Source organism: Coffea arabica, chromosome 7c (genome assembly GCF_036785885.1).
Source record: "Coffea arabica cultivar ET-39 chromosome 7c, Coffea Arabica ET-39 HiFi, whole genome shotgun sequence".
NCBI classification, from domain to species: Eukaryota; Viridiplantae; Streptophyta; class Magnoliopsida; order Gentianales; family Rubiaceae; genus Coffea; species Coffea arabica.
Genome location: NC_092322.1, coordinates 16,435,278 through 16,449,630, shown reverse-complemented (window position 1 = coordinate 16,449,630; position 14,353 = coordinate 16,435,278). Strand labels below are relative to the sequence as shown.

Genomic DNA, 14,353 nt, shown 5'->3' with positions numbered 1-14,353 from the left:
GACCTAGATTTGGCGGTTTTACAAGGTGAAGTCTTCGCACTCTCACCTAGCTGATCTTGTAAGCAAGCCATCTCAAAAGCAATTTTTTCTTCCAATTAAAAGGTTCGGGTTCCATAATTTTGCGAGTTGAACTCTTTTTTTCCTTATAAGGTGAGGTCTAATGAGTCAGAATGTTTGTTCAAATCATTGTAATGGTTCACCGAAGGGTGTTAAAAATTTTTGAGATATTTTATAGGTTTCAACTGTTGTGAAATGGGAGCCATTGTTAGATTTGCTATGGCCATCTTGCTGCATGAGCATGGTTTTTCTGGTGATCAGTTTTTATGTTTTTGTCCCACTTGAAAGAGTTTGCAGAACAATTGGGTGCATATGATGTATATACAGGGATTTGTCTAATGCATTAATTACGCATTTTAAGTACAGTTTTGGCCTCAATAAAAGGCCTATCTGTCCTTCAAATTTCTTTCATTTAATATGAATGTGTATCGTCTTTGTTGGGTATATTTAGTTAGACCAAGTAATGTCATCCTGTATTTTACAAAATTATATCTGTGTGCTTGTTTAACCTAGCACAAGTTAATCACTTCTATGGCATGGTAAAAGTAGAGATTGAAAGTAAAACGACAAGAAATCCCATCCAATTAATGATCTTTTTCTTGGTTGATTAGGTAATTGCTGATCATTCATTTTTTATCTGCTCAAAATTAAAGGTAAGCATATCTCCGGTGCCAACATCACTTGTATACACAAATTCATAATACTCGCATGCAGGATCAAGTTTGCTCTTATGCAATTATGTCTTGATGTCTTGTCTTGTTGAATTAAAATTACTGGCTACTCTCTAAGGCCATTAATTTTAGAGTAAGATTATTATGGAATTTACTGGCTTGCCCAAATTGGACCATGTAACAACCTATTACAGTTAGTTTTTCTTTATTGCTCTAGCAAAAAAAATCTCGTTGCATTGACTGTTAGATCTTTAATAATTTATTGCAGTTATGAAATACTAATGTATCAATACTAGTGTATCGTATCGATATCTCACGTTAAGTCAATTAGTGGTCCAAGTCTAGTAGGTACAAAAATATCTTCAACATCATAAATAAATTGAGTAAATGACGACAATAGCCAATTTACCTAAAGTCAAATTCCCAATAGTTACTAGCACCCATCATGTATTTAATATATAATTATTTTATATTAATTCACTTGCCTTCTTTTGATCTTGTTTAACACAGACCCAGGGCAACCTCACGCATTGCATGAGATTGAAAAAAACTAGTATAAGTTAAAAATGTAAGATATAGTTTATTAGTCTAATATTTGAGACTCTACATTGATTAGGTTTTATTTGAATTATTTTTGAAATACTAAACTATAGTATTGCATATAAAAAAAACTTTTACTATAGTTATTTGTTGTGGTGTTTTAAAATTTAAAATTTTATGAGGGTATATTTTAAAGATTAAAAAAAACTACCACCCCCATCTCCTTTATCCACCTCCAACATTATCGTCGCATCACCAACACCCCACCCTCACTCGAACTTGATGAACACCGGAATCGAACCTTTGACTAAACTACGTGCAAGTTCTAGTCAAATAGCTTAACTAAATTATACCCCTAGACTTGGCAAAATAAAATTTGCTACATGGCTCAAAATTTGTTACTTAACGGGGTAGTATTTAATTGCTCTGAAAAAAATAACTTTTGTATGTTCAAATATGACTACCATCAAGTTTATCTTAATCAAGGGTTGCAATAATAACAACAATATCATCGTTCATAATCAACAAATGTCATCCCATTCGCCTTTTACAAAATAGCCTCTCTCTTTTTTTTCGAAAAAAAGGGGTTTGGCCATTGCCAGGCTTTTGATTGAGCTTTAGTATCCGACACTGCGACGACGTCGTAATTGAGAAAGCAAGCGCAATTGCCTGAATTTACCTCAGAAAATAATTTTCAACAACCGAACTTCAGAATTTGCCTGAAAAATCCCAGTAATTAGTTCATTTGAGACCGGAAGACGATGGGGATGATGATGATGAAGACGACAACGATGCAGAGAAGAGCTTCTTCTGCGGTGATTGTTTCCATTGCTCGGTCTCAGGGAGCAGCGGCTTCATTAGGTACTCCTGCTCCTGCAGGTTGTACTAGTCTTGCAGCATTCCTCTCTGCATTCCCAAACCATAAACCCCATTTGGCTTTTTATTCTGCTATTAGTAGTAAATTTAAGAGTTCTTCTGAAAAAGCTCTGAAATTTCAACCTGAATTAAGGAATGATATTAATAATGTCAACAGTCTTGATGATGCTTTGAGCTTGTTCGAGCGGATGGCTCGGATGAGGCCTCTGCCTTCCGTTATTGATTTCACTCAATTGCTGGACCGTATTGTTAAGATGAAGAAGCATTATTCTTCAGTTGTTTCCCTTTTTAGAGATATGTGTGTCAAGGGCATTCCTGTAAATGAGTACACCCTTACTATGGTGATTAATTGTTACTGCGTTGTGGGCCGAGTGGATTTAGCTTTTTCTACATTGGCTGGCTTCTTCAAACGTGGTTTTGTTCCCGATGTAGTCACCTTTGGCACTTTGCTTAAGGGACTTTTTAAAGAACAAAAGGTTCCTCAGGCACAAGAATTGTTCAAAAAGATAATCAAGGAAAAACTTTGTAAACCCAATGAAACTATGTTGGGGATTGTGATAGATGGGATCTGTAAGGCAGGAAACACTCAAACGGCCATTGAATTCCTCAGAGCAATGGAAAAACGAGGAAGCCCTTGTAAACCTACTGCAATTATTTACAATACTGTCATTGACAGCTTGTGCAAGGATAAAATGGTTGATGAAGCTCTTGCCCTCTTACAGGAGATGATTGAAAAGGACATTCCCCCGAATGTTGTCACTTACAGTTGTTTGATTCAGGGTCTGTGCAACTTAAGCAGATGGAAGGATGTTGACAAGCTCTTTGCTGAGATGAAGGTTTATAAAATTGTTCCAAATGTTATTACTTTTAGTATAGTGGTGGATGCACTATGTAAGGAAGGGCATATAGAAGATGCTGAAGAGGTAGTCCAGATCATGATCCAGCAAGGTCAAAATCCCGACCTGGTCACATACAGTTCCTTAATGGATGGGTACTGTTTACAGAGTCGAATAGATGACGCAAGTAGAGTTTTCAATGCCATGGTTGCTAACGGCCTTACACCCGATCTCCATTGCTATGGTATTCTAATAAATGCCTATTACAAGACCAAGAAAGTGAAAGCAGCCATGAAGCTCTTTCAAGAGATTCCACATAAAGGTTTAACACCTAATATTGTTATTTATAACACTGTGTTGCAGGGGTTATTTAGTTCAGGAAGGTATCTTAGTGCACGAGAAATTTTCAATGAGATGCAAGCTTCTGGCATGAAGCCTGATTTTCACACTTACTGTGTGGTACTGGCTGGATTATGCAAGACTGGACATGTCGACGAAGCATTGGAGTTATTCCATGCAACCGAAGCCGATGGAACAGATCTTCACATTGAAATGTACAATATCATGCTTGATGGGTTGTGCAAATGCAGGAGGCTCAATAGTGCCCGGGATCTTTTGAAAAATCTCTCCCTTAAAGGATTGGACCCTAATGTCATAACATACAACACCATGATTGCTGGCCTGCTTTCAGAAGGTCTGCTCATCGAAGCTAAAGAGCTCATTGAAAAAATGGAAGAGAAGGGTTGCTTGGCAGATAGTGTTACATACAATGTCATTCTGCAAGGACTCCTTATGGGAGGTCATTATGATGATGCAGTGGTCTATTATGAAGAAATGGTTCATAGAGGATTCTTGCTGGATGCATCTACGTTTTCCATTTTACTTGATTTATCTGCTGAGAATCAGAACAATCTTTCTGTGCTAATGTTGATGCTGAAGATTGATCCCAATAGCAAGAGGTTCATGGATGGGGGACAAAGAGGACCTTCACATTAGTTGTAACATGTTGGTCCTGCAGTTTTTTGGCCCCTGATGTTTAATTTGCTGGTAGGAATGGTACTAAGGTTCACATTTGATCCTTTTATCACTTATCATCTTTGTTTAGAGGAGGTCTCTTGGTAACATTCTGCAAGGACTCCTTAAGGGAGGTCATTATGATGATGCAATGGTCTATCATGAAGAAATGGTTCATAGAGGATTCTTGGTGGATGCATCTACATTTTCACATTTTACTTGATTTATCTGCTGAGAATCAGAACAATCTTTCTGTGCTAATGTTGATGCTGAAGATTTACCCCAGTAGCAAGAAGTTCATGGATGGGGGACAAAGAGGACCTTCACATTAGTTGTAACATGTTGGTCCTGCAGTTTTTTGGCCCCTAAACTTTAATTTGTTGGAACTAATGTTTGGATCCTGTTGTCACTTATCATCTTTGATGCAATTGAACCATAGAGGAGATCTGTTGGTCATATTTTGTTAAACACCTCAAAGGTCTCCAGTTTGGTGGTGAAGCCACTTTGCTTAGGGAAGTTCAATTGATAAGTGTAGCAGATCAAAGAAATCTGCTGCCATTAATTGGATTTGTACCACTTCTTATTAGCGACCTCTTGTCGATCTTTCCATGGAGAACCTTATTGTGGCATATCACTTAAGTGGTAACTTGTACAGGTTATTTTTTCTTCGTTTTTCATGGGTGTTGGAACTTTAGCTTGCCTGTAAATTTTGCTTTGCATAACTAATATTTTAATTTATTGTAAATAAGAAATGAAATGTCATATGCAAATATAGTTTGTGACTTTGGATTTCTGGAAAAGTTTTAAGCTGCATTTCTGCAATTTCAAGAAATTTTTTTGTAAGATAAAATTGTTACTTTTATTTTGATTCTTAAGTGGTGCCAAAGTTGCAGCCAGTTTATAACTGTAAAAACTTTCTAGACCAGTTTCTTGCTTTGGATTCATAGTTTGAGATCCCTAGGATGGTCATGGTTATTGATTTTTTTTTCACTGCATTTGACTGTACCCAAACTCTTTAAGCATGATCCAGAAAAAAGTATTCTGATCACTTCCCCTTTAATTGTCAATGCTATACTAAATTGTATAGACATTCAGTAGGAGTGTGGCAAAAATATCGTTCTCTTGCAATAACTTGGAATAGTTCATCCAAGAAACTCTCCGTTTTTTGACAATATACTTGATTATGGGATTCTTTAATTTTAGTACTTAGTTGTTTATAAGTTAAAATAATAATTAAAGAATAGGTTTTTATTGCACAACTGCTATTAGGTCACCATCTGCAATAGTTTAAAAAAAAAAACTTACTGGCACATCGCAATGGTAATAATATACTTTTCTAGTCTACCAAGTTTCGTATCTATCATTTTTTTTAAAATTCTTGTTCTTTTTTGGCAGAGCAGGAGAGCAGTGGAATTTGTATAGCAGAGTGTGAAGATTTGACCTCAGCTTCTACTGGATAGAGACAATTAATTAGGTATTAAAATGTATGGAAATAGTTATGATGAATTTTATATGAAAGGATTCGGTTAAAGTGATTAAGACTAATTTTTTAAATTACTCTAGCAAACAAATTTTATTGCTTTATAATTATGTTTTAGCTAAATATCTTATGCTGAAGAATGATGGATTATATCTATTGGCTGTGGAAGAAGTAAACTGTCTAGTGACCTATAAACAATGTTGAGAAGTGATCTTTTATTGATCTGCCATATAGTTCTTTTGTGTAGATTTTGTTTGCATGATTTTGATACTGCATGTACTATTTAGCGATGGGGTCATGTGTTGCAAAGAGAATGATGGTCACATGTTTTTGGATGCTGTTCAGAAAATTAAATCTCCTTGCTCATGTTGAAAATATATTTTTGTGTCCTAAGGTGGATTTCAACCAGGCCTCGTAGAAATGTTTCCAGAATGAAATTAAGATATACGTTCTGAGTTAGTATTATTCCAAATTTAGCTGAAGTTTAGCTTAGACAGTGTTATTCTTCCACACTGTCTTCACGTGCATGGCTAAGATGCCATTGACTTTGTGCTAGTTTAAAAATCCATTTAGCACATTCGATTTAAAAAAAAAAAAAAAAAAAAACTAGCGGAATACTCCCACTTCTCAATCTGAATGTCGAACTTCAGCAAAACTAGGACTATGGCTTACATTTTTTTGGATCTACTCTATCATGCAGTCTCGTTAAGGCAGAATACTCCCACTTCTGAATATGAATGTCTAACTCCAGCAAAACTAGGACTAGGCCTTATACTTTTTTGGGTCTAATCTATCATGCAGGCTCGTTAAGAATGTAAGATATAGTTAGAGGTTAAAATCAAGTTTATTCAATTTTACAGAGAATGTGATTTCAATTGAAGTTATTAATATTTAATCGCTATATTTCATGATTGAGATATAGTACTTATCGAGGAAAAGCTATACAGGTGCCATATTTTGACTCAAAGTCCATTAATTGCTATCTTACCATTCTCAGATGGATGAGTATAAACTGCAAAAATTACTTCAAACCACACCCTATATAACATCAGTTCAAATAGAGTTGAAAGAAAATTAAGGACAAGTCTTGATTTTAATTTGTTTTATTTTATTTCTTGGTGACAAACATTTAACGGCAAGTCTTGCATTGAAGTTTTATGAATATGCAAGTGAACATGCAAGAGAACAGTCTAAAAAATACTTGCTGTGCTTTGTCTTTTTCTAATCTTTGCTGTTTTACGATGGATCAAAATCATGTTTATCAAAAAAATTTTGCAGTCCTACTGACAACTTAGTTATCTTTTCTAATAGCTTTAGGGGAGGATTCCCAATTTTGTGCAACAATATCCAATTGTAAGATGGAAAACCTAATCTTGTTTCTGAATGTGGGAAAATAGTTTGTGATAAAAGTATTCTATAAATGGGATTTTTCTAGTAGCATCTAGTCTATGTAGCTGGTTTAGTTTCCAAAGAATTTCATCACAATATTCTTTCCTACAGTATGCTGTAAATTTGAATTATTTACTGAAAAGATACTCAGCATGGAATGAAGATGCTGAATTTGTATCTTGAATACTAGTAACCATTGTTTGTTAGTCATAAAATTTGTTTGATAAGGTCTTATTGGTCACTGAGGTGGAAATGAGATTTTTTTTTTGGTTTTTGCTAGTCATTATTGGGCATGATCTGCAGTTATATGAATGACCTTTCAGTAATTGTAAATAATCTATTTGTGCCTGTGATCTATCTATTTGGCTTATTTGTCAAAGTTTTACACCATAGTTCTTGTGTCAAACTGCTATCAGGACACTTGTGTGATTGCAAACTAATCTTTGTCTTTGGCTGACTTCGTTTCTTCCTTAATCAGTTAGTAGGTCTAGTTTCTTGAGTTGGTTGTCTCTAATTTCAATTCTAATTAGAAAGTTTCTTGTAGCGTCTGATTCAGTTGTCTTGCACCCCCTACTCTTGCGACTTACTGCTTATATCTACCACGGCTGCTGCAATTTTGTTCAAGAGGAGAGTGTACAAGAGAGAACCTCCATGGCTTGCACTGAGTTGCATTTCAAGGAAACCCCAATCTAGATGGTCATTCTTATAACATCCAATCCAAAGCCAACATTAATTTAAAAGAGCTTTGTCCTGCCATCGATTGAATTGAGATCGTGGACCAAACCATTTGGGAATTGGATTTGAATTTCGTTGGATGTTGAACCAAGTTCATCTGAATCAGAGCCGGAATGATATGCAATGCCTTTCCTAAGACTTTGTGCCATCCTATGATTTATCCTCAATAGTGCCACCAATATCACTGGAAACTTCTCCCCAATTGCCAAATTTTCTGCTTGATTGGGTTTTCTCAAAATAGCAACTCAATTTTATATTTTTGCTGTATGCTGACTTATGTTTATTTTGATGTAGTAGCCTGAACTTGTGTTTTTTCTCTGCTTGTATGCTGCTGTATTTTAACTTCCTTCCTCTGGTGGCCCTGGTATGGCACCTTATTTTTCCTTCATCCGGTGGCCTTATTTTACAGGTTTGACCTTGCCAATTAGATTTAATTACTTAAAGTGGAAGTCCAGAGTATTATGCCTTTGAAATTACTTGGCATAGGGTTTTCTGCTATGGTATTTAGTCCCAATGTTAACTTTCTTCCTTTCAGCTTTTAGTTCTCCAAAAGGATACGTGGCTGTATTGTAGAGTGTATCAAGTACCATTTAGTAGTTTATCTCTTTGGCAATTTTGAGTTCACGGATCATTTTGACCTTGATCTTCTACTTTTGAGGAATAAACATCTTCTGCAAATAAATTAGCACCTCTGGCCACCTAACCAAAAAAACTTGTGGCTCTGCCTGTTTGGTCTGTTGGTCAGGACACCCTGGATCTGTTCTGGTTTTGCCTTCTATAAACAACCGGAGAATCATCAAATGTTTAGTATAGCACACTCTTAATCACTTTTAGCACTGCAGTGGTACTCTCTAAGTTGTTGTAAAGTTGACAAAAGCTAATTGTTGGTATATGATTTGTGTCCTTTATATATACTATGCCAGCTTAGCTCCAAGAAAGCCCATAGAGAATGCTTTTCCACGGAAACTCATTAAACTTCAACTAGCATAAAGCAACTCTTCTGATCATGTCTCTAGTTCTAAGGTTGCTTTATCTCTCATTTAGTTGTTGAGAAGATTTGTCAGGCATAATTGTCAATTTGTCATCTATTAGATGGATGACTAGCTAAGACTTCCTGTGAATTATAAAATGTACTAGAAAGAGATCAGAATCGTAAAATTAAAGAAATTGATGAAAGTATTGGGAGAAAAAATTTTGTTGAGGGACTCTCCTTGTATCTATTCCTAATAAGATGGTCTCAGTTGATGCTAACTTCTTGGTGTTTTGGGGAAATAAATATGTTTAAATCAGTCAATAAGTTACTCATGGTTGGAGTCTACTAGTAATTTTCAAGTTAAATAGCTGAAAGAGATCAGAATCGGTCAATAAGTTGCTCTTAATATTGTTTAGGTATGGATGTTTACTCCTAACCATGTTAGAGTTTTTAAGCTTGAGAAAGGTTAATCTCATAGGCAGACTGCTCAAGATAATATATTGAATTGCTAGTTTTTCATTTAGTTAATCGTTGAATGAAAAAATATTTGTTGCTTAACCTGCTTGTTTTATCATAAGCTTCATTTTGCATCACAGTTATGTTGATGAACATAAATTCCAACAAACCAGCAGCGGTATGAGATGCTACAGCAACTCGTGTACCATAATTGTCGAGGTAGAAAAACTGTCCCTTGTCTTGAGATTCAGCAGTTGGATTTTCAGTCTGATGTAGCAGTCCAGTTAAACCTACATCGTCTGCTCAATTGCCAGAAGTTTTGTTCATCAATGATCACTAGCTGATTTGAGACTTTAGATGTGCTTGATATCTGTTGTATTGGCTCAAATATGGCAATGTTAGATGGCTGTTAGCTTGACTTCGTTACTGAGTGCAAAACATGCATTACCACACAAGATGGAATTGCTTGAATGCTTTAGTTTGTGATTCTAGCTGTTGTTTGTGTCCATCTGCAGTGGCATCTTATGTTCAATAATTCTCTCTTATCAGATGCCATCAATTAATCAAGAAACTGGAATCGCAAACCCCGAGCCAACTGAGACTGCCAAGAGTTCCTTTGAATCAAGTATTGCACCTGAGTAAAAAAAAAACATAGGGCTCATATGTGAAAAAAAAGTTGCAAAATCTTTGACTATGATCTATCATCTTCCTCAATGGCATATGGACCGTGAGAAGTTGAATATTACTGGTATCATTTGGATAAAACAAGACTTGCTCCGACCATACAGGCAAAGAAAAAGATGGCAACAATGGGGAATCCTGTTTATGTTCCTAAGGTGTTTTCCTCTGGTGCCGATGCTGCCATTTGCAGGCTCTTATTCTTGCCATTGCCCAATAATCTGCTGTACGACAAACGAAGAACCAAATAAATAAGTTCAATTCATGTATAACTTCCCCTGTTAAAAGGGAAATGGGAATGATTTTCATCTTAATGAACCATCTCTCCATAGACACCTGCCACTTTCTTAACTCCTCTGTTGGATGCCACGGCAAAGGTGGTCTGGCAATGAACGAAACAAGTATAACGACTATAATGTGGTGATCCTGAGTTCAGCCTAGGCTCGTTCTTTATATAATGCCGCGAGAACATAACACTAGAGTTTGCTCAAACACTAATATGTGCAATGAAAGGCCAATCAAAGGTTCAAGCATTACTTGAACTTGTTTAGGGACACAAGCCTAAAATTCTTAGATAAGTGTGTAAAGGCTATTACTTAAAGCTATTAAAATCTAAAACCTGCCATAATTGATAAATTCATTTAAAGAAGTCAGAAAACCAGGGCGGAAAGACCGCTGCAGATTAGCTTGGGATTCCTATTCAAATCAAACGGAGTTTGTGCCAGCTTTGGGAAGCGACAAGGCAACACTTTATGGTGTCCAGGCCATCTTTGGAAATGATAGCAAGCTCCAGTTAGACGTCTGCCCAATCACTCAATTGGAAGTCAAATTTAGACCAAAATACAGTTTCAGCTGAGTTGTATACATCTAATTGCTGGCAAGATCTCGAATCCTCTACGATTAAGATAAGCAACATTCATACACTTAAAACGGGGTCTTTGTCATGGCAAATGTGAAACAAATCAAAATAATTCTGGGCAACACTGCTTGATGCAAACGAATTGTCGCTCACAGATCTTGCACGCTCAAACCTGCAATAATTGAAAGAGTACGTAAGAAACTCCAGCAAAGTTCATAAAACAACAATATCAACTACATCACATGGACCAGAAGTCTATGCATAGAACACTTGCAAACTAAAGCCGCTAGCCAATTTCCTATCCATTCGGTTTTTGGTCATAAATGGTTAACATTCATGCCAGAACACCCAACTTGAAGTTTCAAACTCAGCAACAAAGACATGAACTTAAATAATTAAGCATACTAGTTTGAGAATGCAGAAGGAAACGAAAAGGTATAGCACAATAACTTGGGACCTAAAAGAATCTACTTAAACCAGAGTCTACTGGTTCTATATGACTACTACATCATCAACCATGACAGAATAAAGTTAAGATATAAACAACATGCAATCCAGCTTGGACTGCACTAAACATTTTATGCTTTGCTATGCTGCCTTCAATACAGTAGAGATTTTTTGCAGAGAAAATACTACTACAGGTCACTTGAACTATGCAGGTAAATGGTGTAAAAACAGTAATCACCAACCTGGGGGAAGTGATTGCTTCAACTTATCAGCCTTCTCAGAGTCAAAGACGCAGAGTGTGTACAGATACTTAGAGCAGCGCACCTTGAACTTCACCACATCTTTGCTCCTCTTTATCTTCACTGACCGTGCATCCTTCCTTCTAGCTGTTAGAAGAAAATCCTTGATCTCGTGTATTTGCTTAGGCTAAGATCATAAATCCAAACAAAGCAATTAATAACATCCATCATCAATAAAAAAAAATATGACCCAAGTTTAATTTTAACCTTGAATGTAATATATAAAGCAAAAGCTATTGCACCATAAAGAAAGAAAAAGTAAAGACTGCAATTCTCTCCAGCCAGTTTTCTATATTATTAACTTTATCTTTATGAGAAGCCTTTTCAGTTCTATTGCTTTCGGCTTCCTTCCAAAGAATCGTAGTAAAATTACCAGAAGATACCACCAATTCTGAACCGGGTCATAGTCTAACAATAAAGATAAGACAAGTCTGAGCTGACAAAATCAATACAAACAACACTAGTCCACCATCATTCAAAGTCTAGAAGGAAATACAATTCACCCATTGAATACAAAAAATATACCTAGATGTTTGCCTATTGGCGTTAACTCAGTCTGACATGATTCAAACTCAAACATTTTATATGACAAATCCCTCCCCCTTCCTCCCCCCAAAAGAAAACCTTGAGCTCACCAAGCTAACAGGAATGCAATTGCAAAGAAAAATTTTATGTCAATCCAGAACAACTACTAACCGAACACCTACAGTCACGGTTAGTAGTTGTTTCAAAGAGCTCCATGAGGACCCCCGCTTAATATGCGAATTAGCAAGTGGGGTCTTTTATATGTCCACATGGAGCTGGTCCTGGAGCAATTCCTAGGCTCCGGACCAAACATAAAACTCCTCCATGCAAAATAAGAATCTCTCTCCCAGCAAGATAATTCCTCAGAAAGCTCCAGCAATTGCTGCTCATAACACTTCACTAAAAATCCCCTTATCCCCAAAGCATTCAAGCATTAATTAAATCTTCTCACAGCCTATTGAAAACCCTATACTTTAACCACTATCCTAACTTACCCTAAAGGTAAAAACGAGACAATAAAAATCTGCAATAATCAGCAATGCAATAACGTGAATCATGTACTTTCCAACCAGAATCCACACTAATCAAACGATTTGACTGTTTAAAAATGTTCCAAAGAAATGATGAATAAACAAAACAAATTCTAGATAGAACCTACAAACTGACGATTCACCCAAAAAAAGAGAACCAATATCTTTCAAAATAAGACATAATTACGGCACCGAAAACTAGATTGAAATATTAAATCGGAAGAAATACAAAGAAGAGAGCTATTACCATCTTTGGAGCTAGGGTTTCGCCGCGATGAAGAGCAAAGTTAAGCCTTCTGCTGTGCTGCTGCTCCTCCCTAACCAGTCTAATGAGTATCTGACATTAGAGGAGAATGGTATATATACCAAGCCAGTATAAAACCCTAGGATTTTGTTTCCTTTATTTGCCGGTTTTACCCCTTCTTTGGACTATATTGTATGGGCAGTAAAAAAGGAAGCGGGAGAAGGGATTTTTACTTAAATATTCGTGATTGGATTATGGTCGAATAATTGATATTTCATTAATATAAAAAAAATTTTAATTTGAGATTTATAATATAGATTAGTTAAATAAATTTAATGCATAATTAACAATATAAAATTTACTTATTAATGGTGCTTTTAAGGCCACATGTCTCCACAGAAGTATAAATTATGACTCATAATACTATTCACTAGATTGGTATGTAATATACTATATTAGTGGGTATGTAATATATAATATATTTTATTAAAATATAGAATTTGGTAATTCAACGAGTAATCGAAAATTTCGAAATCAAATTTAAATATCTAAGTACAAACTATTTTACCAAAGTTCGGAATAACATTCTTTACCGAAATCCATTTTGCCTTTTATATTTACGAAAACTATTTCAGCTTAGTATTTGTTTTAATGGTATTTTTTTGGGCACCCGTTATCATATTTAAAAATCACATAATTTACTATATATATCTACATATTGGGTAAATTCCATTTAAAGTATGCTTGATTTTCTACTTCAGTCCCTAAACTTTAAAATAGGACACTTAAATCCATAAACTTTAAAATCTGTCTCATTTAAGGAAAATCGTTGACGGAATCCACAAACCTGTCAGGGTTTTTCGAACGTATAAAACACGCGCTGTTAGTGAGGGGCATTTAGGAAAAATCATTTTTTCTGAATGTAGACACCAAATTTTAGCGTGATTTCATTTACTATTTATTTCTTAGTTTTTATTTGTCGTGTTAAATTTTATTCACTTTTTAGTTAGTTTTTTATTATTTTTAAGGTTTTTAGCGCAGAATTTATCGAAAAGGAAAAATCATTCACAAAAATGTTTTATTTTTCTTTTAGATTCAAATTTAATGTTTTTGTTATTGTTATTATTTTGTTTCAAATAATTCTTTGAAGAAAAAAAAGGAAAAGAAGGAAAATCATTCAAAATATGCTTTAGTCGTTTTAATATAATGTTTTCTCGAAAAAAAAAAAAAAAGTGGCCGCGGCATGCAAGCTGCATATTTTTGCAGCTTGCAAAGGATAGCCACGGAGGTCCCTTTGGAGGGCTGGATGTGAAGGTAGGGGAGGCCTTTCATCCTCACCATTGGGGTGAGGGTTTAGGAACTTAGAGTTCCGTATAAAAGGAACGAGAAACAACAGCCGCAAGAGGTTTTTTTTTTTGGAGAGGGCGGCTGTCTAAAAAAGAAAAATAGAAGGCAAACAAAAGCAGTGGAGAAAGGGAGGAGAAATTAGTGACGGCTGGTTGAGAAAGGGAAGTGACTAGGGTTCTAGAGAGAAAAGAACGCAGCTTTGGGGGAAAGGGAAAAGGGGCTGAGATATTGGAGAGAGGACTGGGGTAGCATGGAAGGGCTAGAGAGAAAGCGAAAGTAAGGGAACCAAAGGGGTAGACGATTGGTGAGGGAAAAGGAAAGGAACAACAGAGGGAGAGGGAGCTGACGGCTGAGGGCTCCAGGAAGAATCTGAATAGCAAGGAAGGAAGAAAAGGTT

General features: G+C 35.8%; 2 protein-coding genes across 10 annotated transcripts; one reads left to right on the top strand and one right to left on the bottom strand.

The window, feature by feature from the left end:
* Positions 1-1,495: 1,495 nt before the first annotated feature.
* LOC113699193 (uncharacterized) lies at positions 1,496-9,513 on the top strand. Of its 9 annotated transcripts, none has more exons than XM_027219361.2 (3): positions 1,496-4,636; positions 5,395-5,468; positions 9,168-9,513. In XM_027219361.2, exon 1 carries the CDS (start codon positions 2,030-2,032, stop codon positions 3,974-3,976), a length of 1,947 nt encoding a protein of 648 aa, XP_027075162.1. In that variant the 5' UTR covers positions 1,496-2,029; the 3' UTR covers positions 3,977-4,636; positions 5,395-5,468; positions 9,168-9,513. The 9 variants fall into 9 exon arrangements, with proteins under 9 accessions (XP_027075162.1, XP_027075163.1, XP_027075168.1 ...); XM_027219362.2 differs by having other exon boundaries at positions 5,390-5,468; XM_027219367.2 differs by having other exon boundaries at positions 5,390-5,468; positions 7,408-9,513.
* Positions 9,514-10,498: 985 nt separating this feature from the next.
* LOC113699195 (large ribosomal subunit protein eL38z/eL38y) lies at positions 10,499-12,771 on the bottom strand. The gene is made up of 3 exons (XM_027219372.2): positions 12,613-12,771; positions 11,254-11,437; positions 10,499-10,736 (listed from the first exon to the last, which is right to left on the bottom strand). The coding sequence occupies exons 1-3, from the start codon at positions 12,613-12,615 to the stop codon at positions 10,714-10,716; spliced, it is 210 nt and encodes a 69-aa protein (XP_027075173.1). The 5' UTR covers positions 12,616-12,771; the 3' UTR covers positions 10,499-10,713.
* Positions 12,772-14,353: the final 1,582 nt, after the last annotated feature.